General features: G+C 52.0%; 1 protein-coding gene across 1 annotated transcript in view; it reads right to left on the bottom strand.

Annotated features, from left to right (window-relative positions):
- Nucleotides 1-529: 529 nt before the first annotated feature.
- The window catches only part of Kif1c (kinesin family member 1C), a 29,319-nt gene continuing 2,869 nt past the window's right edge, over nt 530-26,979 (bottom strand). The window contains exons 5-23 of the mRNA XM_028860987.2: nt 26,518-26,697; nt 25,828-25,893; nt 25,279-25,457; nt 25,075-25,186; nt 24,572-24,649; nt 24,345-24,410; nt 24,180-24,255; nt 23,407-23,485; nt 23,074-23,219; nt 21,554-21,723; nt 21,297-21,376; nt 21,131-21,206; nt 12,120-12,199; nt 10,915-11,009; nt 6,092-6,175; nt 5,439-5,625; nt 5,268-5,340; nt 3,981-4,595; nt 530-1,855 (exon numbers count right to left, since the gene is read on the bottom strand). Of these exons, the coding sequence (XP_028716820.1) occupies nt 1,178-1,855; nt 3,981-4,595; nt 5,268-5,340; nt 5,439-5,625; nt 6,092-6,175; nt 10,915-11,009; nt 12,120-12,199; nt 21,131-21,206; nt 21,297-21,376; nt 21,554-21,723; nt 23,074-23,219; nt 23,407-23,485; nt 24,180-24,255; nt 24,345-24,410; nt 24,572-24,649; nt 25,075-25,186; nt 25,279-25,457; nt 25,828-25,893; nt 26,518-26,697 (3,120 nt within the window). The 3' untranslated portion in view covers nt 530-1,177. The remainder of the gene's footprint in view (nt 1,856-3,980; nt 4,596-5,267; nt 5,341-5,438; nt 5,626-6,091; nt 6,176-10,914; nt 11,010-12,119; nt 12,200-21,130; nt 21,207-21,296; nt 21,377-21,553; nt 21,724-23,073; nt 23,220-23,406; nt 23,486-24,179; nt 24,256-24,344; nt 24,411-24,571; nt 24,650-25,074; nt 25,187-25,278; nt 25,458-25,827; nt 25,894-26,517; nt 26,698-26,979) is intronic.

The following is a 26,979-nucleotide window of genomic DNA, read 5'->3' as shown; positions in this document are numbered from 1 at the left end:
TGTAGACCAGGCTAGCCTCAAACTCAGAGAGATCTGCCTGCTTCTGCAGGAGTTAAAAGTGTGTACCACAAACAATGTCTGGCTTCGAAAGTGAGTCTCAAAACGCTACCGAGGAGCCTGAAGTGTGTGTGTGGCCTGCCAAAGCCCAGGAACACAGCAAAATGAAAACACAGAGAAGGTGCAGGGAGACTCATCAACATTCGCCACCCAGAGAAGAGGGTTAAACTTGGGAGACCTTTCAAACAGGCGAGGCGAGTCCATGAGGCAAACCCCAAATCCTCCACCTAGGCCCGGACAGGCTGAAAGACCCCATCTCCTCTCACATCCCTCCCTCCTTTGTCAAGGACACCGGAAGTACGCGACCCGGCAGAGGCCCAGGGTAGACAAAAAAACGAAGAACAGACTATGCACCCTGAAGAGAGGGAACAGGAGGTTTTAAATTCAAGAAAACAGCATGGCAACCTTTTGCCTGCTCAGGGTGGTGACCACATGGACACACGCACAGGCAGAAATGACCTGACACCACACACTTAGTAAAATGATGCATTTTACTCATACAACCTGTACCTCTACTAAGACCCAACCAGCCACAAGCTCCCCGTTTGCTATCCTTTATTAAGAGGTCCCGCATTCTCGTGGGACTCCAGCCAAACCAGACAGGACCCCTAAATATAGCAGGAGGCCTGGAAGGGGAAGGGAATGACTTAGGATTCCACCACACCTCCCTGGGAACAGAAACCCACCACAGACAGACAGATGGACAGACGGACAGACAAGAGCCGGGGAGGAGAACCCACCTCACTCTTGGTTCCCTCCCCTTTGCACCCACGCGGAAAGAAAGTCAAAACACTGGCTATGCAGATAACCCAGCCCTCCCACCCGCAACCCATAGCAGCGTTTGTGGGGACCTCCCCCCTGCAACGGGTGGCCCCCAAGGGCGACTTCCTATGGCTCTTCCTTCACTTTGGTTCGCTCCTGGCCAACTCCACACCCTCTTCCTTCCCTCAGCCTCCAGCTCAGTCACTCGGCGGCGTCTTCTATCACCTACTCGGACCTTCTCTCTCTTGCTCTCTGCTTTCTGGCCTCCTTGCCCCAGGGCTCCTTGGGGAAGCAGCATCTCGGGCACCTTCCTCCTACCGAGGGCCCCCGCTAGGCCCTGTCTGCCCAGCCGCGGGGCTCACACAGCTGCTCCGCTCTCTTTGAGGTCAGGGGCTGAGCGCTGCCGTCTCATTCGTGGAGGGGTGGTGTACGGTGGGTAGCGGGGCCCCGGCCGCTGGGCTGGGTAAGGTTGGGGCTGCTGGGGATAATAGTTGTGCTTTTTGGGCTGGAAGTGCTGGGGTTCGGGCTGTGTAGAGCCCCCTCCCCTAGACCGGCTCCCTCCATCTAGGGAATTCCTGCGAGGGCGGTGGGGCCTCCGGGGACTTGGAGGCCTGCGGGCAGGGGGGGCTGGGGGCGCAGTGACCTCTTCAGGCGGCTGGGGAGCTGGGACCTCTCCACTCCCCACTCCCGGCCAGGACTCCCTGTGCTGAGGGTTGCTCTTGAAGGGGAAGCGCAGCTTGCAGTCGTGGGGGGGCACAAAGCGGGCCGGAGGCCTGCGCAGCCCCCCGCCCCGGCCCCCGGAGCCCTGCAGTCCCTGCAGCCGTAGCTGCTCCTGCTTGAGCCAGCGGAGGCGGCCACGGCGGAAGGCAGGATCCTCCTCCATCAGCCTCGACACCCGTTCCCAGCTGGACAGGGGTGGAGAGGTGGGCCGGACAGCCGGTGAGTGGTCATTGGGCACTGCCTCCTCTACGGCCTCTGACCCTTCTGCGGGGCCCCAGGAGACCATACCAGAGTCTTCATTATCATCCTCGAGATCCTGGAAGAGGGAAAAGGAGAAGAGAGACGTGAAAAGAGCTGAGTCCCGAGGGTATGTGGATTCAAGGGGTATAGGAGAAGAACGTAGAGGGACTGGATGGGGTCCAATGAAGCTAGGGCAAGGGCTGGAGCACGGGCCTACCCACTACATGGTATGAGCTCAATCCTGTCTGCCACCCCTTGGCTGTGGGGTTGGTCTCTCTTTGCTAGTAACCCCCTCTCTTCTTCAGCAGCCCCATCTGTATTAAAAATGCCAGTAATAATAGCACCTGCTTGCCGGGCGGTGGTGGCGCACGCCTTTAATCCCAGCACTCGGGAGGCAGAGCCAGGCGGATCTCTGTGAGTTCGAGGCCAGCCTGGGCTACCAAGTGAGCTCCAGGAAAGGCGCAAAGCTACGCAGAGAAACCCTGTCTCGAAAAACCAAAAAAAAAAAAATAAAAAAAAAATAATAATAATAATAGCACCTGCTACCAAGTGCTGTAGGAAGGAGACGAGCTCCACCTCAGATGGAGAACAGAACAGGAAGAACAGGAAGCCAGCTCACGGCGGCCACCACGAATTCACTGAGAAGTTAGTATTTCTGTCAAGGCCCGTAGGGAGTGAGAAGCAAGCGGTATGACAGCTGAGGGAAAACCGGCCAGGCAAATGGACCAGCAGGTGCAAAGGCCTTGAGACATGAGCATGCCCAACAGCTGGAGGAGCTGGAGTGGAGCAGGTGAGGGACAGGACGAGAAGCCACACGGGAGAGGAAGTCTTTGGTAACAAGTCATAACTACACCTGTGGGAAGGTGGTTGGAACAGAGCAGAAAATGCTTGTAACAGAACCTCAGTGACTAGCACATTCATTACCAGGCATACAGTGGACACTCAAATGTGTCTATGTTCATTGAACACGGGCAAAGGAAGGAGAGGTAACAGTATCACCATTCAGTCTCTACCAGAGCGATCAGAGGGGAGGCCAGTTATATGTGCACATAAGAATGGGCTTCCAGTAACCACAGTGTGCTCTCCATTAGTGGTTCTCAAGCGCCACTGTCATTCAGAACCACCTCGGGAGCTTATTAGCTACAGATCACCAAAGATACAGATTCGGTATGCCGGGTTGGTGGATGTCACAATCAGTACTTTTGTTTGTTTTTTGAATCATAGCTCAGACTGGTCTTGAACTACCCATCCTCCTGTGTCTGCCTCCCGAGTGCTGGGACTATAGGCACGTGCCGAGCATACCTAGTCCAGAATCTGTACTGTGTGTACATTTGTGCAGGTCTATGAATATGTGTGCATGTGTGTGGGTACAAGTATGTGTGTAGGCCAGAAGAGAACCTGGGTGTCCTCCTCAGGTGTGTCTACCTTGTTCTTAGAGACAGGGTCCCTTACTGCCCTAGAACTCACGGAGTAGACTCGGGAGGTGGCCAAGAAGCAGCAGGGATCCATCTACCTCCACTCCTTGCTTACAGCACCAGGACTGTAAGTGTGCAGCACTGTACCCGACTTCTTTATGTGGGCTCTGAGGACCAAACTCAGATCCTCATGTTTGGGGGGGCAAGCCCTTACCAACCGAGGCCTGTAGAATCTAATTCATTTATTTATCTGCCTGTGTGTATGTTTATTCACCGTGTGTATGGCACCTGCAGAGCAGAAGAGGGCACTGGATTTCCAAACAACTATGAGCTGCCATGTGGGTGCTGGGAACTGAACTCTGGTCCTCTGAAGGAGCAACTTAATGGTTGAGTCGTCTCTCCTGCCCATGTAGAACCTACTTTTAGTCTCATTCTGGAGCTTGTGAAGCAAGTGATTCATAAACCCTATCGAAAAACAAAACCTATTAAACTTCAGTAAGCCTTTTCAAAAGACAGAAGAGCCGGGCGGTGGTGGCTCACACCTTTAATCCCAGCACTGGGAGGCAGAGGCAGGCAGATCTCTGTGAGTTCCAGGCCAGCCTGGGCTACAGAGTGAGTTCCAGGAAAGGCGCAAAGTTACACAGGGAAGCTCTGTCTCGAAAAAACAAAAACAAAACAAAACAAAAGACAGAAGGAAGCTGGGATGTGAGAAGCAAGCGGCAGGATCCTAAAAAGGAACCCAGAGCTGAAGGAAGCGAAGGAGGAAGGGAGGGCAGGCTTTCCTACCTGTGTCAGGGGGATAACCCTCTCCATGCGGAGCATCCGGTCACGTAGGGCCTGCAGCTCGCGGTCCTTGGTGCTGTTCTGCAGCTTTACTTCCTGAAGAATTCCTGTCAGCTTGTCGATGTGAGCCCGGAGGTCTTCCACCTCTGCCCCACGGGCCCCTTCCTCACCGCCACCTCCACCACCTCCACCTCCTTCCTCTTCGCCCACGGTGTCCCACACGTCCCTGGCCACGGCTCTCCAGGCATCACCGGGGCCCTCGGGCTTGCCATAGGTGCGACACAGCTCCCTCATCTTGAGGGCAGCCAGGGCCTCGATCTCTGCTCGTCCGTGACGGAAGTCGGCCAGGGCCACCTCGTAGCATATCTCCTTGACTGCCTGCATCTTCAGGTCGGCCATGGTGGCCCACCGGGGGTCTTTGCCCTGCAGCCGCCGCCGCTGAGGGATCTGGTAGACTCTGCGAGGGGCCCTGCGCTTGCCACTGCTGGGCAGGCCACAGCGCTTGACGATGGTCTGGACTGTGGTGGGGGGCAGCTGCTCTCGCAAGGAGGAGATCAGCCGCCAGCTCTCCTCACAAGAGCGCTTGTCAGAGTCTTCTCCACTGTCAGAGTCGGCATACTGGGGCCAGAGAGAAGAGAGGAAGAGGGCTAAGGACACCCCGGCCTCAAGACCCTTGCTACCTCTAGGAACTGTGCTCCTTGCAGGGACTGGTCTGGACAGCAGAGCTAGGTCTGATGGATTAACCACTCACAGCAGCAGCTGGCGAGACTAAGAAGCAGGGGCAGTTAATCGAGTCGGGGGTTTTGTGCATATATGGTCATGGGCCACTTAAATACAGAGATGTGTTCTGAGAAACGCGTCCGAAAGTGATCTTATCATGGGGGCGCCACAGACCGCATTGACACAAATCAAGGTAGCTACACATTACTGGCTGATACGATCTCAGGGGACCACCCCGGTATACACGGTCTGTCGCTGACAGTACTGTCATTGGCAGCAAATGACTATGCATTACTCTCACGACGAGGTTAAACACTTAAAAGTCCATTTAAGGAACCATCCTACATGAATAATGGTACTTGGAAGTGATCTGAAGGGGCCCAGGGTCACTGGAGTCTAGGGAGCCTCGTCAACTGCAGTGTTAGTTCCCTGTACATGGCAATGTTTTCTTCTAGTTTCACACCCGGCTGTGCCCACAGCAGCCCCTCTCCAGCTCTGCCCACCCGGCTGTGCCCACAGCAGCCCCTCTCCAGCTCTGCCCACCCTGCTGTGCCCACACTAGCCCCTCACCAGCCGCTGCTGCTCCAGCAGAAGGTCGGCCTCTTCCTTCTCTTTCCGGTATTGATTCTCCAGGTCCTGCAGCCTGGGGTCAGACAGAGGGAAGGAGGAGGTGTGAGGGTCTCTGGAGCTAGTCGGTGGGGTCCCCTGGCTTAGAGAGACCCGTGGGGGACCCCCTCACACCTCTTCTCCATCTCCAGCTTGATGTCTATGCCTTGCTGCTCCAGCAGCTCCTTCTGAGCAAAGTTCCAGTCCACGGGCTCGGAGGGAGGTCCCGGGGGTGGGGGGACCCCTCGTTCTCGTTCAAGCCGCGCTTGCTCCGGGTGATTGAAGCGGAAAACGTGGTTCTTGCCCATTACGATCCTGTTTCCTGGAAATGGGAAGAGGGGAGAGTAGACGCACTCACCCACAGCGGCAAACCATCCCCAGGTCCAAGCACAGATCTTGCCCTTGATTCCAGGGGACCTGACCACCTCTGTCCTACACGCACCAAAGCTGGAAGCCGTGGGAGTCAACACACCTTTGCTGACACCCGCTTACTAAGGCGAGCTGCTGGAGAAGGCATCCTCTCTTCCCAGGTCCCCAGGGGAGCAAGAGAACCAAGACTTCCCTCCTTAATCTGTCCTGCCGGCCCCTTCCTATGTCCATGCCCTTTCCCATCTATCCCAAGGTGCCCAGAAAGCCCTGCCCTAGCTAGCACTTTCTACCACACCCGGCCTCCGTACATCTCCTTCTGTGTGTGTATGGTACTGGGAACCGAACCCAGGGCCTTGCGCATGCTAGGCAAGCGCTCTACCTCTGAGCTAGGTCCCCAGCCTCTGCGACACGTCTTCTACCTGACTTCAGCACCAGCGGCTCCGTCACAAGCTTCCCATTGACGTAGGTCTCGGCTCCTTCACAAGGCTCCAATGTGACCATCACTGTGTGGAGGGGAGGAAGGGAATCAGACTCAAGACGCCGCACTACGGCCAGACTCCCCCCTTGTCTCACCCCCGGAGCACGCATGCACCACGGTTCCACCCCCAGTACCTGCGGCGGTGCCACAGCCCCTCTGTTGGCGGGCAGCACAAGGAGAGAAGAGCAGAAGGAGGGTTAGAGACCCAACTACGACTCCCAGAAGCCTCTGCAGTGGCGCCTACTGACCCACTGCCATGCTCCCTGACCACTGCTTAGAAATCATCATTCTCGGAAGACTTCTTCAGCCACAGTCAACTGGACAGAGGCCTCATCACTCTGCCTTCCGTGTGTCCATTCCTACCGTTTTCCCTAGTCAGGCCTGGATGTCTCCATTCACGTCATCCCTAGTCCTGGATGCCTCCATTCACGTCATCCCTAGTCCCTCCATGCCTCCAGGAGGCACTCTGCCTGGTGCATCTTACAAAAATGGCTGCCATCTGATTAACCTTCTCAAGTCACAGTTAATATAGGATAAAATAAGGTTAACCCAACTCCAGCTAGATATGGTGCCACACATCTAAATCCCCATTATTCAGGAGGCTGAGGCCGAATGACTGCTGGAAATTTGAGGTTAGCTAGCCTGAACTAACTACGCAGTGAGTTTGAGTGCAGCCTGGGCTAGACTCTGCCTCAAAAATACAAAAACAAACCAGGCAGTGTAGGCACACACCTTTAATCCCAGCACTCAGGAGACAGAGCTAGCAGATCTCTGAGTTCGAGGCCAGCCTAGTCTACAGAGTGAGTTCCAGGATAGCCAGGGCTATACCGAGAAACCCTGTCTCAACAAACCAAAAAGAAAAGAAAAAATGGTACTCTATTTATACTGGAGGACCCACAAGTTCCAAAGACCTGGTATCAGTATCTATGATTCCTGAGCCAGAGACACTCAGCAAATTACCTAACTTGGGGATTTTCTATAGATTGTAATAATGAAGTCTTTATTCACAGAGTAGTTGAAAATATAATAATCATAATATACAAACATAACTTTTTATTTATTTATTTGGGTTTTCAAGATAGGGTTTCTATGTGTAACAGCCCTGGTTGTCCTGGAACTTTTTTTGCAGACCAGGCTGGCCTTGAACTCACAGAGATCCACCTGCCTCTAGCCTCCTGGGGGCTGGGATTAAAGCTATGTGCCACCAGGTTTAGAGTTTTTACCATTTATTTACTCTGTGTGTGTTTGAGAGAGAGAGACAGACAGACACAGAGAGAGAGAGAGACTAGAGATGGAATTTAGGGCTCTACCACCTCCGCCTAACTTTTTTATTTTGAGACACAGTCTCACTATGTACTTCTGGCTGTCCTGGATCTCACTCTGTAGACCACTTGAGCCTCAAACTCACAGAGACCCACCTGCCCTTGCCTCCCAAGTGCTGGGATTAAAGGTGTGCACCACCACCAAGCCTGGCTCTCAGCCCAAACTGTTTTTTCCATTATTTACACTAAAAGTAATGGAGAAACGTGGAAACAAGGACGAACTGTAGCATCCGACAGAGAAACAGACTACTGACTGGGTCGTCTAGTGACGCAGAGGGAGGGCTGAGGCAGCACAAAGCCAGTGTTAGGCATCAGACAGGCAAGGTTTCCGTGAGGGTGGAAATTCCCAGCTGAGGCATGACGGGTCACTCAGCTGTTAACGGCCAGGAAGACACACTGAAGGGTATCACTGCATGTCTGGGACCAACAGACGCGAGGTTGGCGGTAGCCTATCTTACATTTCTTTTTTCACATATCCATCGATTTCCCCAACATTCTTTCTACTCTACGTCAGTAAAAACATAAAAGCCCATACCCCTGCTCTCACAGACCTTAACCTGGCTGCTAAGGCAGACGGTGGATAGGACAACTTAAGGCCAGTGAGATGACTCACCAGGGACAGGTGTTTGCTGCCATGCCTGATCTTTCGAGTTCAGTCCTCCCAATTCGCAAGGTAGGAGGAGAAAACCGACTCCTGAAAGCTGTGCTCTGACCGCCACACACATGTGCGCGTGTACATGTAAATGTGTGTAAATACAATATTTAAACAGGATAATTGCAGTGATTTTTTTTTTTTTTTTTTTTTTTTTGGAGTGGGGGTGGCTTGAGACAGAGTTTCTCTGTGTAGCTCTGACTGTCCTGGAACTCACTCTGTAGGCCAGGCTTAACTCACAGAGATCTGCCTGCTCTGCCTCCACTGCCCAGCAATTCTAACCATTTTTTTTAATGTATTTATTTTTATTTTATGTGCACTGGTGTGGTGCTATGAGTGTTGGGTCCCCTGGCACTGGAATTACAGACAGTTGTGAGCTGCCATGTGGGTGCTGGGAATTGTTCCCATGTCCTCTGGAAGAGCAGCCAGTGCTCTTAACCGCTGAGCCATCTCTCCAGCCCCCTAACAATTTTTAAAAGCAGACAGAGACTCTAAAGATTTCTCCAAAGGAGGGGAACAGGAGTGGTGTTACAGAAAGAAAGCGGGACCAGGTGAGGTGGCTGCTGCAGACTGATCAGAGCTACTCTTTGCTACTCTTTCTTGAGACAGGGAGGATGTCCTGGTTTTCTGCTCTCCACACCCCCCACCTCCCACCCCCGGGTGCTGGGATCACAGGCATGTGCCACCACCCTCGGCTGTGTGCAGTACTGAGGCTCGAACTCACGGCTTCCTACACACCACACAAGCACTCTCTTCCACCTCAGCCGCATCCCCAGCCCTCTTTTCCCGGTTCCTTAACCTGCAGGAATCCAGCAGCTAAGGGCATAGCCCGGAAACCATCAATCCGTGCTGGGATCCCATTCTGCTGTTTTCTGGGGCAAGTTACCTAACCCGAGAGCCTCTGCTCTGTCACATGTGAGCTGAGTGAGACAATTCAAAGAGAAAAATGGACGGTCAGTAAGTACTACTGCATGTCCCTGACGCCTGCATCTTCTGTCTGTCTCTAGCCTGTCTAAGTGTTGTAAGAACCACAGCTCAGATGTTCTAAACCTTTACAGCCTACCTCTGGGACACAGAAAACCTGGCTGTTTTTTTACTGTGGTTTACCCAAGTCTTATACATGCTCCGTCTGTCACTTCCTCCGACACACTATGCACTCCTAGAATACGGGCTTGTCCCACAAGGTCTCACATACTTTAGTATCTCCCTCCTCAGGCCTACGGCGTGAGATAACCACAGAACAGGAACTTGGCAATAACTCACTGATCTGAACTGATTCAACAGCTTTCAGCCCCGAACGCAGGAAGCACTTGTTCACCACTGGGGACCTGAACTAGACCAGAACAACTGCGTCAATCTGCTGACCCTGAACCAAACTGAAACCGAATGTCTTAAACCTGAGCTGTGAGCCACATGATAGGCGTTTTCTTCTTCTTCTTCTTTTTAACACAGTCTCTACACACTGCTGAGGTTGGCACAAACTCCTGGGCTCAAGTGACCCTCCTGCCTCTGCCTCTCACGTAGCTGTGACTTCAGGCAAGTGCACCTCTCTCTGGCTTATCCTTAGTGCCTCCTGCACAAGCGTGTGGACCTGAGTTCTGTATCCCCAGTATCTATGTAAGAGCTGGTTGTGGTGATGTAACCAGAGGGCTGGGGGAAGCGCAGAAGGTATCTCTTTGGGGCCCAGTGGCCACCCGGTCTGTATCGGCGAGCTGATACAGAAGGTGGAAAAATGATTAAGGAGGACAACTGAGGTCAATCTCTGGCCTCAATATGAACACACCACACACACATATGCACACTCCCACACATACACACACACACACACACACACACACACACACACACACACACACACACACCACTTACACATAAAAAGTGCTGAAAGCCAGGTACGGAGCCTGTAATCCCAGTCTTTGGGAGGTTGAGGGAACAGAATTAAGAGTTTGAGGTCAGTCTGGCCTACACAGAGGGAACCCTAAGTAATGCACTGGAGTTAAGGACTCCTTGGTCGTGCGCAGGGCTCGGGGTTCCACTGCTTGTCCAGAGGGCATATGGCTGGCGCCCCGGGTCCAATCCCCAACAGCATAAACCACTCTAAACTGTACAATGTCCTGTCGCTATGCCAAACAAGCTTCCCCTTCAGAACCGGGGTTCTTTTTTTGTTTGGTTGGCTTTTTTTTTTTTAGACAGAGCCTCTCTTTGCAGCCCCGACTGTCCTGGAACTTACTATGTAGATGTGGCTGGCCTCGAACTCACAGAGATTCTCCTCCCCGAATGCTGGGGTTAAAGGCGTGTGAGATCATGCCTAACTAGAGCCTGGGATTCTTAAAGGCTGTATGATTATATTAAGGGCTAAAGTTCCCAAAAGCTTTGGAACCACAGAGACACCTGGGTCTCTTAGTGCTCAGAAACCTTTGTCAACACAGCTGCAACAACTCATCTCCCACAGAGACAAATTCAGATTTCCCATCGACACAGACAGAGGTTTCCAACACAAGAACCACAGTGCTCCCAGAGGGGGAAAAAAATATCAAGGAAGGCAATATGTCTACTTCCTCATTACCCCACTCCCTCTCCGGTGTACAGCAATGTGCGGCTTGTGTCTCAGGACTCCAGCTGCTCCCCAGCCAAGCACACTGCTCACCCATGAGCTCCGGAGGGAGAGGACGCACCCCTCCTCTGTATGGCTCAGGACTCTGTGTGTGGAACACAAGGCTGCAGACCCCCCACCCCCGCCCACCCCCACCCCCCATCTTAACCACTCCACTCCCATCTCCCAGCCATTACCTTCTCCGTCAGGCTGGGGGATGCTGCGGAAGAGACAGTGTTGCTCCCGGATGAACTGTCCAGTCAACTTGATGTCCACATCTACCTGGCCAACCCTGGGGGAGCAACGGCCAACATTTTCTAAGCATGTTCAGTATTCGCCGAGTGCCTCCCGAGTACCACCAGCTCATGCAAATCAGTGAGTCCAGTGCCGTTCCTCACTTCGCAGACAAGGAAGCTGGGGTTCAGGGAGAGGAACTTGCCAAGATCGTGCAGCTAAGCAACAGGGAAGCTGGGATGTGAGCCCAGGCATCCCTGATCCTTAAGACCATGTCCTACATCTGCACATTCTGCAGCAAAGGGGAAATGCCAGCCTGCTGTGGGTGGGCATCATTGCGCCTTTCGCTAGAGGAGGCTTTGAGCCCTGGGGTTTGGTTATCAGCAGCTTCTTCACACCACCTGGCTCAACCCCAGAGCCTACAAAGTAGGCACAGGCCTCAACAGCGTGGGGTCAGGCAAGGTTTCCTTTTCCCTTCCCCCAGGGTCTCAGCGAGGACTGCCAAGGAACGGTGATAGGGCTAAGGAAGCACCAGTCTGCTCCCCAAGAGTCCTTCTGCCCCGGTAAGCACTCTTCACCCAGGACCCATGCCCACCACGGCGCCCAGATGCACCAGCCTTTCACCGTGTTGAAGACTGGTTGCTGATTAGGGGGTCGCAACAGTTTGTCAAGATGGGAAAGGAGTTGGGCGTGCACACCCATGATCTCAGTATCTAGGAGGCTCAGACAGGAGGATTTTGAATCTGAGGTTAGCCTGGGCCACAAAGCAAGACCCTGTCTCAGAAAGGGGAGGTGGGAGTGGAGAGATGGCTCAGTGGTTAAGAAAGAGCATGCACTGCTCTTCCAGAGGACCTGAGTCTGGTTCCCCGTACCCATGCCAGGCAGCTCACAACCACCCATAACTCTAGCTCCAGGGGAGCCAACGTCCTCTTTCGGCCTCTGTGGGCCCACCTGCACATATGTGGCGTTCACTGACACAGTCACATACGCATAGATAAAAATAAGATCTTTGGAAAGAGAAGAAAGCGACCAGGGAGGCAGCTGTCCACAGATCTGGAGCATCCCCGATGGCCACCAGCAAAAGAGAACCACGATGATCAACCTGTCAGTCCTTCTGCAGTCACACCCTGAAAGGGAGGCCACCCTGAAGACCGCTGAGTGTATTTACCTGGTGACGCCATCTTTGATGTGGTAGAGAAGACACTCAGACATCAAGGGGTCCTCATTCAGGTTTACCAGGTGGGGAGTCTGTGGGTAAAGAGGGGAGGTGGTCAGGGCCGAAGGCTCCTAATAACCGGCAAGAGTGGCCGCAGAGGAGAAGGGAGCAAGGGGGTAGGAGCGGACAGCTCTCTGGTTTTAGTCCTGCCCACTGCTCATGCTGCTCTCACGGGTGTGGTGTGTGTGTGTGTGTGTGTGTGTTGTGTGTCCGTGTGTGTGTCCGTGTCCATGTGTGTGTGTGTGTGTCCGTGTGTGTGTATGTGTGTGTGTCATGTGTGTATGTCCGTGTGTGTGTCTGTGTGTGTCTCTGTGTGTGTGTGTGTGTCTGTGTGTCCATGTCTGTGTGTGTGTGTGTGTGTGTGTGTGTGTGTCCGTGTCCGTGTGTGTCCATGTCCGTGTCCGTGTCCGTCCATGTGTGTCCGTGTGTGTGTGTCCGTGTGTGTGTGTGTGTGTGTGTGTGTGTCCGTGTCCGTGTGTCCGTGTCGTGTGTGTCCATGTGTGTGTGCTGTGCGTGTGTGTGTGTGTGTGTGTGTGTGTGTGTGTGTGTCCCCGCCCTCCATCCTGCCCTGAGGAGCATCTCTGGTACCCAGCTCCCACACAAGCATCTTCTCCTCACGACCAGGCTGGGAAAGCCATGCTCGCCACCCACCCCAGCCTCCAGTCAGCAACCCCCCTTGAAGCCTGCCTCTTTGTAGGGGTCTCAGCTCCACAGACTCCCTGACTAGATGCCCCGGATTCCACCTGCACCACCATTTCCCTGTGTCCTCTCTGTCCCCCAGTCCCGTCACTTCTTCCACAAAGTCTACCTTACAACCCCCAGAGAGTAAGAGAAGGGGCAGGTCAGGGACTGGTGTACCCTACCTTCCATTACACCTTGAATTTCCGTGAGCACGGACTACTTTCAATAATTTAAAAACCAAGTGTCACTTTCCATTTTAAAATCAAACAAGAGTTGAGCACGGGCCAGCGCACGCCTTTAATCCCAGCACTCTAGAGGCAGAGGCAGGCGAAAATCTCTGAGTTCGAGGCCAGCCTGGGCTACAACAGAGCGAGTTCTAGGACAGCCAGGGCTACATGGAGAAACCTTGTCTCAAACCCTCCCCCGCACAAAAAAAAGAGTCAAGCATGATATGTATACCTATAATTCCAGCACTCAGTTGGCAGAGGCAAGAGCATTACAAGTTCCAGGACAGGCTGGGGTACACAGCATGGCCCTGTCTATAAACAAACAAACAAAACAAGAAAATGTGTTTCTTGCAGCAGACTCTCCCCCTACCCTGGCCACTTCCCTTTCTTGAGCCTGCTCACCTAAGGCCAGGACCACTTACTCCTACAACTGTCCCTGGCCACAGCCTCCCACACCAAGAGCATCCAACAGTTTCTCAGCTTCCAGCTATCTCGGTATAAAACCTACTCTAAACACCTGGCTGACCACCAAGCTGCTTTGTGCTGGAAACAGAATCCACTCCCTGCCTCCACCGCACCTTATCATTTGTCTTTCTTACGTCACCCCTGCCCTCCCCAAGTGTGCACCTCTGGGTAGCACACCCAACCTGCTCCCTCCACACTCTCCCCCGGCACACGGCACACGCTGCCACTCCATAAGAGACCCTGCCCTACAGCCGCGCCCCTCCCCTGCCCCACCACCCCTCTTCAGACCTGCAGGACTCCAGGGTTTGCCAGCCTTCTAGCCACACTACTGGATGGTCATGTCATTGTCTTCCCAGAGACCTCTCAGCTGACATTCCCATCTGACCTGAGCTCCGTTTGACATTCTGGCTTCCCTGGGCCTCCTCCATATCAGAGTCCCATCCCACACGTCCAAGCCCCTTCTGAGGGTCTTTCCCCAACTCTGTGCTCCTGCCCAGTGCACTGCTAAACACCCCACAAACAGGCCTTCTGCACCCCACCCCCCCCACTGCGGAGAAGCGCGAGCCCTGCCATGGCCCTACTCCCCAGCTCAGCCCATTGACCATCTCGGCCCCCACTCCTACCTCCCCAAATCACTGACTGCATGTCCTCCTGGGTCTGTCTCAAATGCCACTTCCATGAAGCTTTCCTAAGCCCTCCAGCCAAGGAAGCCTCTCTACAAGCTTTCTCACTCACCTCAGGGAGGTTCTGGGTGGGACAGGGATGAGTCAGATACAGTCATGGTTGGCTGTCCTGTCAGGAAATCAGAGCCAACTTGGGGAGGCAAGACTTGGTGTGGAAATACCACTCATTACAAAAGGGAAAAATGACCTGGGCACGGGCATGCCTTTAATCCCAGCACTCAGGAGGAAGAGGCAAGTGGATCTCGATCTCTGAGCTGGAGGCCAGCCTGGTCTATAGAGTGAGTTCCAGGCCGTCTAAAGCTACATAGTGAGGTCCTATGTTTAAAAAAAAGGAGCGGGGCGGGGTGAGTGTCTCACAGAAACTGTTGACTTTCTCACACCCTTGCCTGGGTTATTTGCTCACTGACTTGTTCCCAGGGAGTCGACCCCTGCACAGTTCTGCAGCAACTCGTATGCAAAGAGAACCAAACGGCAGCAGGGGAGCGCCGGGTGGCGGCTCCGGAGAACTTGGTGGGAAAGGCAGCATGGGGTGGGTCTCGGGGAACAAGGAAGGCACTGACATGCAGGAGGCAGAGAGGTTCCAGATGGAAACAGCTAGGCAGAAGCACAGAGGCCAAAAAGCACAGGGCAGAGGGCGGACAGCTAGGCGCAGAGGCCCCAGGCTCTCTGGGATCCACCCTACAGTGTGAGCCCAGGACTGCGTCCAGAATACCTGCCCGCTTCTCCCTGTCGCCTCACAGCTGCTGGTGCCAAAACTGCCTCAAGGGACACTCCTGTCTCCTTCCTACACTGTCCTGGGACTGGCCGACACTGATGGGCCCTGGAAGCAGAAAGTGATCTATCCCTAGAGAGAGGGAACATGATTTGGGGCAGTGCTTTTCAATTTCTGCTCAGCCCAGGAACTCTTTGTTCAAATGAAACCTTATCTAGAAGCCTAGGATATCAAGCAGATAAGCAAGGAGCCAACCAGTGCCAGCTGAGGGGAGGGGGGTCCTGCCCACCCACCCCCACCCCCACTAGACAAGAGCCCTTGAGAAGGAAACTCTGATTTGCAAATCACTGATTGAGGAAGTCCTGGGGCTTGGTAACAGGGGTCCCAGCAGGAGGAGGCTTTCTCTAACACTCTTTATCCAAGACAAACTACAGCTTTACCCAACTCTCTACCTAACCATCCCTATGTTATAGCCAGGCCTACCAAACCCGTTCTGCCAGTAAGTCTCACAGACAGTCTCTCCTGTCTTTTAAACATCTGAGAAATGTTCATCTCTCCACCTAGGACAGAACAAACTATCCCAAGACTTGTGTTCACCCATCACACCAAGGAAGTCTGATCCACAGAGGGGACTGAAAGGTCTGAGGGAAGCTGGGAATGGCGGCCCATGGCTGTATCTGTCACACTTGGGAGGTGAAAGCTGAAGGATCGGGGGTTAAAGCCAACATTAACTACACAGTGAGTTCAAGATCAACCTGGGCTATAGCAAGTTCAAGTCCAGCCTGAGCTACATAAAACATACCTAAAACAAAACAAACAAACAAACAAAAAACCTTAAACCGACAAGAAGAAAAAGCGTGGGGACAGAGTGGTGAAGGAAAATGGGCCCCTTACAGGTTGCTCTTGGGAGTATAACCTGGCCTGGCTGTAATTTTCAGAGGGTACCTCAGCGACACAGATAAGTTTTTTCTTTACCTATACGTGTTTATTAATGAACTGTGTGAGGGTGCACCAGAGTTTTCCAGTGCTCGTGTGAAGGTCAGAGGACAACCTTCAGGAGTCACTTCTCTCCTCCTCTTCCTTTGTAGGTCACAAGCTCAGGTCCTCAGGCTTGGTGACAAGTGCCTTTACCTGCTGAGCCACCTAGCCAGTCTCTAGATGAAAAATTTAAACCCCAGCTGGGTGTGGTCGCTAATGTCTGTAATCCCAGAACTTGGGAGACCGAGGAAGGAGGACTAATGTAAGTCAGGGCTTGAAGCAGCCTGGGCTACATAGCGACTTCTAGGCAAGCCTGAGCTATAGCATAACTGAGTCTCTGGTCTCAAAATATCTAAAATAAATATCTGAAATAAGTATGTCTAATGATATTTATATAAATGTAAATAAACACAGAAAGGTACTAAAGAATAAAAAAATTTAAAAAAAGACGAAGCCAGCCTGAACTGCTTAGCAATTCTGAGACAGGGAATAAAATTAGAAGTGATGGGAGGAAGGACATGGCTTGGTCAGTAAACTGCCTGCCCTGCAGGCCTGAGGAACTGAGCTTGGATCTCCAACAACCATGTAAAACCAGGGGCAGCACCATGTGCCTGGAACGCCAGCACTTTGTTGAGGTAGAGGCAGGAGGACCCTCAGGGTGTTTGCCCAGACAGTCTAAGTAATTAGTGAGCTCCACGGTTACCCAGAGGCCCTGTCTCAAAAAAAAAAAAAAAAAAAAAAAAAAGGGTGGAGAAGCAATTGAGAAAGACAGAGATGTCTGGCCTCCACCCCTGGGACTTGCGTGCATGCATGTACACATGTGTACACACACACACACACACTGGTATATTAAGGTCATGGGTTCAATCTCCAGCACTGTAAAAAAAAAAAAAGAATAAACAAAAATAAAATAGCCAGGCCAGTGGCACATGTTTTTAATCCCAGTGCCCAGGAGACAAAGGCAGGTGGATTTCTGTGAATCCAAAGCCATTAAGATTCAGGCCAGCCAGGGAGACACAGAGACCATGTGTAGTAGGGTATTATTTTAAGGTGTGATACTTTTGTTGATGTTGTATTTGTTTAACTCTGTGAAGCTGTGTTACTGTGTCTGTGTAAACACCTGATGGTCTAATACAGAACTGAATGGCCAATAGCAAGGCAGGAGAGAGGACCGGCGGGGCTGGCAGGCAGAGAGAATAAATACTGGAGGAGAAAGAAGAGAGAGCTAGGAGCCAGAGAAGGAGGAAGACTCCAGGGGCCAGCCACCCAGCTACACAGCCAGCCACAGAGTAAGAAATAAAGAAAGGTATTTAGGACTAGAACGAAAAATGCCCAGAGACAAAAGGTAGTTGGGATAATTTAAACTTAAGAAAAGCTGGCTAAAAACTAAGCCAAGCTAAGACCAGGCATTTATAAGTAAGAATAAGCCTCTGTGTATAAATTTGTGAGCTGGGTGGCACCGCTCCCCAAAAAAGAGCAAAAACAACCAACAACAACCATGCCTTAAAAAATAAAATAAAAAAGGACTACCATTTTACTCTAAATATCTACTCCAGGAGTCTACTCTTACAGATAACAATCTTTTGTTTGGGGGTCAGGGGAGGGAATAGGGTCTATGTAGCCCTAGCTGATCTCAAACTCCTGACAATTCTTCTGCCTCGGCCTCCTGAGTACTGAGAGTATGGGCACGCACCACCATGCCCAGCTTTTAACACCTATCTATAAGATTACCCGTTGTAGCATCATTTACAGCACCAGAGAATGTGAAAAAACTAAATGCCTACCAATAGAAAGCTTACTCAAATAAATCGCCCTCATCCAACAGAATAGTCTGGCTCCAGGGGAAAAAAAAAAAATCGAGTACCCTTTAAAGTGGAAAGGTATACAACCGCTATTGTTAAAAGAATGAAGCCAGGGCCGGTGAGAGGCTGGGCGGGTAAAGCTGCTTGCTGCCCAAGTCTGGCCACCTACGTGCCGTCCCCCGAACCCAGGTGTGCTGGGGGTTAGTTTTAACTGTCCGCTGGACACAACCTCGAGTCAACTGGGAAGAGTCAGACTCCTGCAGACACGTCTGTGAGGGAAAATCTCAACTGTTAATGAGGGAGGAAGTTCTGGCTCCCAGTGGCACCATTCTCTAGGCAGTGGATCCTCAACTGTAAGACAGGAGGAAGCTGGATGCAAGCAGCAGCATCACAAGCTGTGTGTGTGTGTGTGTGTGTGCATTCAGTGCCCCGCTGCTCCTCTCTGTGGGTGTGACATGAGTAGCACAGGTTCCTGCTTGGCTTCCCCGCCAAGTCCATGATGGACTGTAACTTGGAACTGAAAGCTGAAGAAAGCCTTCCCCCTGCCGATGCAGCTTTTGGTCAGGGTGCTTTATTACAATAACAGAAATGAGGTAAGGACGCCATGTAAAGGTGGAAAGATGGGGACAAACTTCCTGAAGCTGTCACTATCTCCCACAGGAGCACAGGGGCACACCCATTTTGTGCATGCCCACACACACAATAATAAAAATGTTTAAATGTAAGGGGCAGGGCAGGAGCAACAAGATGGCTCAGCAAGTAAAGATGCTTACACACACACACACACACACACACACACACACACACACACACACACACACTAATAAAAAGGAATGAGGTAATGAGGTCAGGCTGGAGAGATGGCTCAACTGTTTTGTTTGTTTGTTTCAAGACAGGGTTTCTCTGTGTAGCTTTGGAGCCTGTCCTGGAGCTCACTCTGTAGCCCAGACTGGCCTCGAACTCACAGAGATCCGCCTGCCTCTGCCTCCCGAGTGCTGGGATTAAAGGCGTGCGCCACCGCAGCCGAGCAAGATGGTTCAACTGTTAAGAGCACTGACTGCTCTTTGGAGTTTGATTCCCAGCACCCACATGGCTAGTCACAATTGTCGATAACTCCTATCCCACAGGGACCCAACACCGTGTTCTGAATTCTTCAGGTACTGCATACACGTGGTACACATGTATACATGCAGGCAAAAACACCAATAACACATAAAAAAAATAATAATAAAAGTAAAGCCGGCTACAGAGTGAGTTCTAGGACAGGCTCCAAAGCTACACAGAGACACCCCTGTCTCGAAAAGCCAAAATAGATAGATAGATGATAGATAGATAGATAGATAGATAGATAGATAGATAGATAGAAAGAATAAACAAAAATAAAATTCAAAAATTAGTAAGGTTATGTGTATAGGCAAATATGTAATTAAAGCTCAGTGATTCCTGCTTGCTGAATTTTCTAGATGGTCTTGACCTCACAGAACAGTCAGTCCCTTTCCAGTGGCCTACCACCTCTTTGCAGAACCTCTGCTGACCAGCCAGAGCAATACATCTGAGTTAGGGCCTGATCCTGGCCTGTTCTGCACCATGCACCAGACAGGCCAGGCTGGTTTCCTGGTGGGACTGGAAGTTCCTGCTCTGCTCAAACTGGCTTCCACATCATCCCTCCATCAGCATACACTAGTCAGCTACGCTGGCTTGTTTTTTGTTGCAAGTATGCGTGACGTACCAAGCCCCCGCCACCCCCATCTCTACCTCTTGCTTCTTTCCTGCTGAGACTTTAACCCAGGGCCTTGAGTATGCTAGGCAAACACTCAGGCTGGCCTTGAACTCACAAAGTGCTGGGATCAAAGGCATGTGCTACCACACCCTGCCAGCCTTTTAGGTTTTTTTTTGTTTGTTTGTTTTTTTGTTTTTTTGTTTTTTTTTTTTGAGACAGGATCCCACTATAAAGCTCATACTAACTTTAAACTCACTATGTAGTCCAGGCTGCCCCTGAACTTGAGCTCCTCCGACCTCTGCCACCCAATCTCTGGGTGCTGAGATTATAGGCGTGTGCCACCACATCTGGCAGCTGTGCTGACTTTTTATGGCCAGTGTTTCTTCTAACAGATCAGTCTCGTTCCAGTTGGTGAAGTATTTTAAGTAGTATTTCTGTGCCCACTTGGGCCTGACCACTCTTTATTTGTTTATTTTTGAGACAGGGTTTCTCTGTGTAGTCCTGGCTGTCCTGGAACTTATTATGTAGACTAGGACGGCCTTGAATCCAGAGATCCACCTGCCTCTGCCTCTGCCTCCCCAGTGCTGGGATTAAGGTGTGTACCCCCACTGTCTGGCCTAGACCTGACCACACTTGCCTCACTTCTTTCTCTTCAGCGAAGCTCTACCATGCACCCATTACCTGTTTGGCACCAACAAGTCCTATGTAGCCTAACATGCTTTATGTCTGTTTAGCCTCACATTGTCTCTACCCCTCTCCACCCAAGTCTTGTCCATTTTTTCAAGCTCCAGTTTGCAAACTACCTTCCTGAGCTGCTGCATGCCACATGGATGCGTCCAATGAAGACGCACCCTCCTACACTTCTAACCAAGGTCACATTTACTCCTCCTCTCTTTTCCAGTCATCTTCCCAGTTAGCCTTTTAAAACACACTTTTCTTAAATTCCAGCACTCTGGAGGCAGAGGCATGCAGATCTCTGAGAGTTCGAGGCCAGCCTGGTCTACAGAGCAAGATCCAGGGCAGACAGGGCTACATAGAGAAATCCTGTATCCAAGAAAACAAACAAACAAACAAACAAAAAACATTTTTTTTTTTGTTTTTTGTTTTTCGAGACAGAGTTTCTCGTTGTAACAGAGCCCTGGCTGTCCTGGAACTGCTCTGTAGACCAGGCTGGCCTCTAAATCACAGAGATCCGCCTGCCTCTGCCTCCTGAGTACTATGATTAAAGGCGTATGCCACCAAGCCCGGCTCAGTTAACTTCTCAGGTAGATAGCCCATGCACAGCATCAGCGCTTCCCAGGTCCTCTTCCTCTCTCCCGAAGAAGCCACTCTCCCAGTGAATCCTGAGACTAATTCTGTGCGTGTACTCCTATACACATGCATGTAAAGAGCTGGGTTTTACGAAGCTTTGCCGTCCCTCAAGGGTAGGGACCGTCATCTTCAACGGACCCTTCAGTGTTGGCCACAAGCATTTACTAAGCACTGACGTCTCTAGCTGACTCTCTGATGGCTGGGGAAGGCAGAGATGGCCACATAACACACACAGAAGAAGGTGGGCATGGGAAAAGGATGAAGGGACTAGGCAGAGGCACAGGAGCTAAGGACGAGGGTTAAAGCTTCCGCCACACCACATCCCACCCTCTTCTTCAGGCTCCAGGGAGCTCTCTGGGCTTCTCCGCCCAATCCTCCACACACCTTTTTTGGAGAGAAGACACCCACAGTACCACCATCCTCCCGGACAGCCACGCCCATCTCAGCCAGCAACGCTTCTCTGTAAGGGAAAGGCAAACGTCAGCCTTACCGTTGCTGCCCGTGACCTTGCCCTGCAAAGGTGCCAGCAGTCCGCCCTGGCCCCTCATACCTCTCCATTCTCAGGGCTTCTGTCTTACGAAGCTTCTCCTCCCAAGTCTCATTCAGCTCGGCAATAATCTTCTCCGTCTCCTGGGGGCATTAGGACAGACAGAAAGTTAAGTTCAGGACAATCCTGGACCAACACCTACCACAGAGGTGACCACACTCCTGAGACTCCCTCCTCCACTTCCGCCTTGGTTTTGGAGAGATAAAGTTGGAGCGCGACCCAGACCACCACCCCTCGCCAGTGTTAGCCTCGCTTCCCACCTGCAGCCTCTCCATGGCCTCCTCAGGCCCAATCTGGGGCTCAGCACTGGGGGAGAAGGAGGGCTCCAGCTCCCCGTTGTGTGGAGGAGGAGACGAGGGTGAAGCTGGGGCGGGGGGAGATGATGCAGCTGACAGAGCGCCTCCAGGACTGTTCTCGTCTACCTTCAGACCTGGAGGGGAGAAAGGGCGGAGGAGGAGGCTAAGACGGAACTGATCAGAGACAAGAGAACTGCAGGAGACGTCTGGGCCACTTGCCACCAGGGAGGTGGCCCTCCTAAGTGACAATGACAGCAGCTGAGACCCCAGGGATGGAGAGCCTCACGCTTGCATGAGGTGAAGCTGCCCAGTCTCTCCACCGTTAATGATTTCTACCATCAGAAAGCTCTTAGCTGTGTTGAGCTGAAGAGGCCCCACATCACGTGTGCCTAGCTCTTTTGGTTCTGCCCTTAGTATAAGATGCCATACACTTTTCCTCTACGAGACAAGTCATCTACCTTACCCTCCTCCTCTTGCCAAGAACTCCTATTCTCCCCACTGTGCCCCTCAGCACGCTATTCTCAGTGAGATGGACCTTAAGACTAGACACAGGTGAGAACCTGGTCCAGTTAACATGGACTGTGGGTCTTCACACTCACGTGGACACTAATTCTTACCAGCGAAGCTGAGCTCTACATTTAGAAACCATCCTGTTGTTGACTATTAAGCTATAGTTGATTAAAAGCCTGATGTTTCCAGGCACAGTGGCACATGCCTACAATCCTAACAATTGGAAGCCTGAGGCAGGAGGACAGTGAGTGCATGGTAATCTTGACTATATAATGAGACCTTGTCTTAAGACAAGGTCTTAAGGACAGGTAGGCAAGGTTGCTCATGCCTGTAATCCCAGCACTTGACAGCCTGAGATAGGAGGGACTACAGCAGTGGTTCTCAATCTGTGGGTCGAGACCCTCAAGGGGTCACATATCAGATATTTACATTATGATTCATAACAGTAGCAAAATTACAGTTATGAAGTAGCAACAAAATAATTTTATGGCTGGGAGTCACCACAACATGAGAAACTGTATTAAAGGGTCACAGCACTAGGAAGGCTGAGGACCACTGGACTACAGAAAGGTCAAGGTTACATACCATGAAATCCAAAACAAAAAAAAACAAAAAAAGAAGAGTCTGTAATTTTATAAGAACTTCTCCAAGATACATTCCCCACAGTGTCTTCTAAATATCCTATATGGACCATAAATTCGTGACTTGCTATACATTCCTTGTATCTGCCATTTATTCATTCTAGAAACCTGTCTTGAGTGTCCCTGAGAAACTGTCTGTCCAGAAAAAGTCTGTCCCAGCTCCATAACATCAAAAGATGTAAGTGCCTTCTCCAGATGTGTGTCCACATCATGGAACACACAAAGGGTTTAATGGTGAATGGACCTTCCCACAGCCCAGGACTGGGCAAAGGCAAAGGAGAGACAGGGTGAGCTCAGGAGCCTCCCTGGGCTGTCCCTGCCCGGTAGCCCTACCTCCTAGAGCAGAGGCCGAGAGTCCCTGAGCCATCAGCAGCTCCCGCAAACGCGCCACCTCCTCCTGCAGCTCTCGGATAAGCCGGGCATTGGGGTCCTCGTTGATGACAGCATTGCATCGGATCTGCTTGGTGCGGTCTGCATACCTGGGCAAGGAAAGATACGAGTGGTGAGAGCAGGCCCAGGAGACTCCTGTTGTCTGTCTATCTGTTCCCTGCTCACCTTCCCAGATCTCAAGACATTGTGACAGGGCTGGAGGCTCTCCCTCCCTTATGACTAACCAGCCTCTGAGCTCCCGGCACTTTTGGTATGCTACCAAAGCTGAGACCCCACCTGAGCGTGCTGAGTGTCTCCTCATAATTGATGTCAGCGGGACTCAGGGCTGCAATCATTGCTGTGCGTGAGTTCCCACCTAGGAATGGAGAGGATGGGAAAACTACAGGTGAGCTGGAGCCTAGGAGAGGTCACATTGGACTGGGTGAGCTACTGCATGACTGTAACCCCAGGACCCGGGAGGAGGAAGCAGAAGGAGAGAGTTCAAGGCCAGCCTGGGATACAGGAGACCTGTCTCAATTAATTAACTATATTCAAGTAATAATAAACAAGTAAAGTTAGACTGGGTTATGAATCAAGGGAGTCCAGTACAAAGGTCTGAGAGGCCAGTGTCTGAGGTAGGACAGAGCTGAGAGTTGTGGAGCTGATCGTGAAGTCCAGTAATGTAGGGAAAGGTGAGGTCAGGGAGACATCAGGTACCTGTGAGCAGTCACAGGCCTGTGGGAGGGAGATGGACTCAGCAGTATTTGGGGTCAGGGGTAAACAGGTCAGTGAGGTCCCTGGTTTGGCAGGGTGTAGCCCTGATGTCAGCACAGGAAACTTCCTTATAGGCTGACCCCTCGGTCAGGGGAAACAGTGAGACAACACTGAGTAGATTAGAGATGCTAAGGGTGAGTAGATTAGAGATGCTAAGGGTGAGTAGATTAGAGATGCTAAGGGTGTGTAGATTAGAGATGCTAAGGGTGTGTAGATTAGGGATGCTAAGGGTGCCCAAAGAGTCTGTCAGATGCAGGTGATGGCAGGTTAGCAAAGTTGGGGAAGGCACCGCTCACCCAAATTCTCCTTGAGCAGCCAGGTGAGCACAGAGTCTCTATAAGGGATGAAGTCTGACTTCCGCTTCTTTGATTGCTGAGGGATACAAGGGGAAGATAATCAGGGTGAGTCATTCCCTGCGCCTTCTTTCCCTGAGACTTTTCTCTTCCCGACCCCGGGCTTACCAAATCTGCCAGGGCTGAGATCACCTTCCCTAGAGTAGTCAGAGACTTATTGATGTTGGCGCCTTCCTGCGAAAGGATGAGGAATGTGGAATTGAGACCTTCCTCGATCAATCAGACCCACAACCCCTCTACTTTGCCAGCAAGGGCTCCTAGGGGATGATCGGCAACCTCCCTCCCTACATAGCCCCCAAGGCTTCCTTCCATCCATCCCTCCAAAGCACCCTCACCTTTAGACGCATACCCCGGGCCCCTGAGGAGTCAGCCCGCTCACTCCCAGCGAGGTCCACCAAGCTGATCTTACTGACCTGGGGTTGGAGGAAAGAAGCAGGCTGTGGCTGGGGTGGGTAGGGGTGGGAAGGGAATTAGGGGAAGAGCCAGCAGAAATCTGGGTGTTTAGCAAAAGCTAGAGAAACCCAGGGGGTGGGGTGGGGGTGGGGGGACAAAGGAAAACAAATGAGACAATCGTGACCACCACACCTGGCTACTCATTCATTTGTTCATTCATTCGCTTACAGATGTTTATAGGTTCACTTTGTTCCAGGACAAGGGACACAGTGGGACTTGAGCCCTGCCCTGAGAACCTTTAAGGACCAGCCAGCAAGCAGGTTATAACACACTATCTAGCAGGAGAGCAGAGGGGGTTGTGGGAACCCGAGGAGGCACCACCGAACACAGGCGGGCAGGGAATGTGCAAGTCCCTTCCACCACATCATCTGAGGGCGGTCCCTACCTTTTCTGAATCCAGGCCAGTAAGCTGGTCGTGGGAGCGCTGCGTAAACACGATAGTGAAGACAGCATGGGAGCGGCTGCTGGTCTCGTTCATGTTGGTGGCAGCCACCGTTCTGGAGTGGAAAGGAAAAGTCATAGGTTCCCGCCCCTCACCCTCACCATCTCCCGCTCCCCTCCTTCCCATTCCCAGGGAGGCCTGCCTCACCGCGCCTTATTTCCACAGTCCATGAGGTCGGCAATGTCTGCATAGGAAGTCACAGCCAGTTTAGACAGGTCTTGCACATAGGGGCCCAGGATGGGGTGCTCCCGGACACGCAGAGAGCCCCGACTCTTGGGGTTCAAGAGGTCTCGTACTCGCTCGCAATAGATCTCCATATAGCTCACCTGAGTGGGAGGAGCAGATAGGAAGTGAGGAAGCCGACAGGGATGCTGTTGGGGAAACTAACCTCCACCGGACAGGACAAAGTGAACTGCAGCTCGGGCACAGCAAGCATGGTGCTAGGCCGGATACGCTAGCTCACTGGTCCTCTCACCAACCCAAGGAGGTGAGTCTAATCCTCAGCATCCCATAGAAGAACATCCTCAGCAGCTACAAGCTGAAATCGCTGCCCAAGGTCACGTTAGTCACCAGCACAGCCAGAATTAGGTCCCAAGCTGACGCCAGAGACAGACCTCAGTCTTAATCACTGTTTTCCTACATTCTTGTCCAGGGGTACCAGGCCTCCTGCCTACCTGCACCAAGACTGGGGCTCACCTCCACAGAATAGGAAAGCTGAGCATTCTGGTTCACGTGAACACGAGAGAAGAGGTCCTCGCAGAGCTGGAGGGCGACACAGAGAAGTTGCTGTTCAGGGCATACCTGCAGCTCCAGCCCCAGGCCAGACCTTGCCCCAAGTGACCCTTTCCTCAGCTGCGAGGGAGGGGTCAGTCCCATTTTACAGACAGGAAGAGAATCTCTCAAAGGTTCACATTTGTCTAGAGTCACAAGCTATCCATCAGGCTAGGATGTAAACCCAGGTATCCTACACTCTAGTCTATGGACAAGGCCACTGTAGACCACAGCCACAGAGAACCAAGGACAACTCTCAGTTATTCACAATTACGGCTAACACCGTCTAGTGCTGAAATCCACGTGGGAAATGCACTAAAAAACCAGTTACAAGACAAAATAAAAGAATAGTGCGCTGTGAAACCATGGCTCCTCTAACATTAATGCCTGGGCTCTCCTCATGGAGCCTTGTTGTCCCGGTGGGCACAAAGTCTCTCTCTCAAAAGAGCCCTGAGTGTTCGGACACAGCCAAGCCTTATACCCCATCACATCTCCAATCACAGACAGCTCCAGAGAGACAGGTCTTGGCTAATAACCCTTTTAACCCTGTCCTCCTTCCCCTGTGGCAACTGAAGATGTTCTCCCCTGGCTGCCCAGTCAGGTCCCAGCACGTACCTGAGGCACAATGCCCTGCTGCCCTGGCTCCTGCCGCCCCATCATGGTGTAAGACTTCCCAGCCCCCGTCTGCCCATAGGCAAAGATGCACACGTTGTAGCCTTCGAAGGCGTGCAGCAACATCTCTTCCCCAATGTCTCGATACACCTGCTGCTGAGACGCAAACTGCGGGTCCTCCACCTAGGAGAAATGGAGGCAGAGGGAGGAGACAGGAGCCCTGGATGAGGTTGTTCTTTGGGTCTACGGCCTAAGCATCTTGACCTCTCAGTGACTGCCCGAAAGGTCCTGGGGGCCCCTCACCTCCACTACATCATGCTTATCATCCCTGAGGTTCTTATCCAGCCCCCTGCTCGTCCTAACTATCTGGACAGAGTCTACTTCCCCCTCTAGGTTCTAAACACAGCCCAAGAGTTTCATTCCACCCAGAGGTACTTGTCCTCCCAATCCAGTCCCCTGGATACC

Source organism: Peromyscus leucopus, chromosome 8b (assembly GCF_004664715.2).
Source record: "Peromyscus leucopus breed LL Stock chromosome 8b, UCI_PerLeu_2.1, whole genome shotgun sequence".
Classification (NCBI taxonomy): Eukaryota; Metazoa; Chordata; class Mammalia; order Rodentia; family Cricetidae; genus Peromyscus; species Peromyscus leucopus.
The sequence above is the reverse complement of the archived record's forward strand: the minus strand, read 5'-3'. Positions and strand labels throughout refer to the sequence as shown.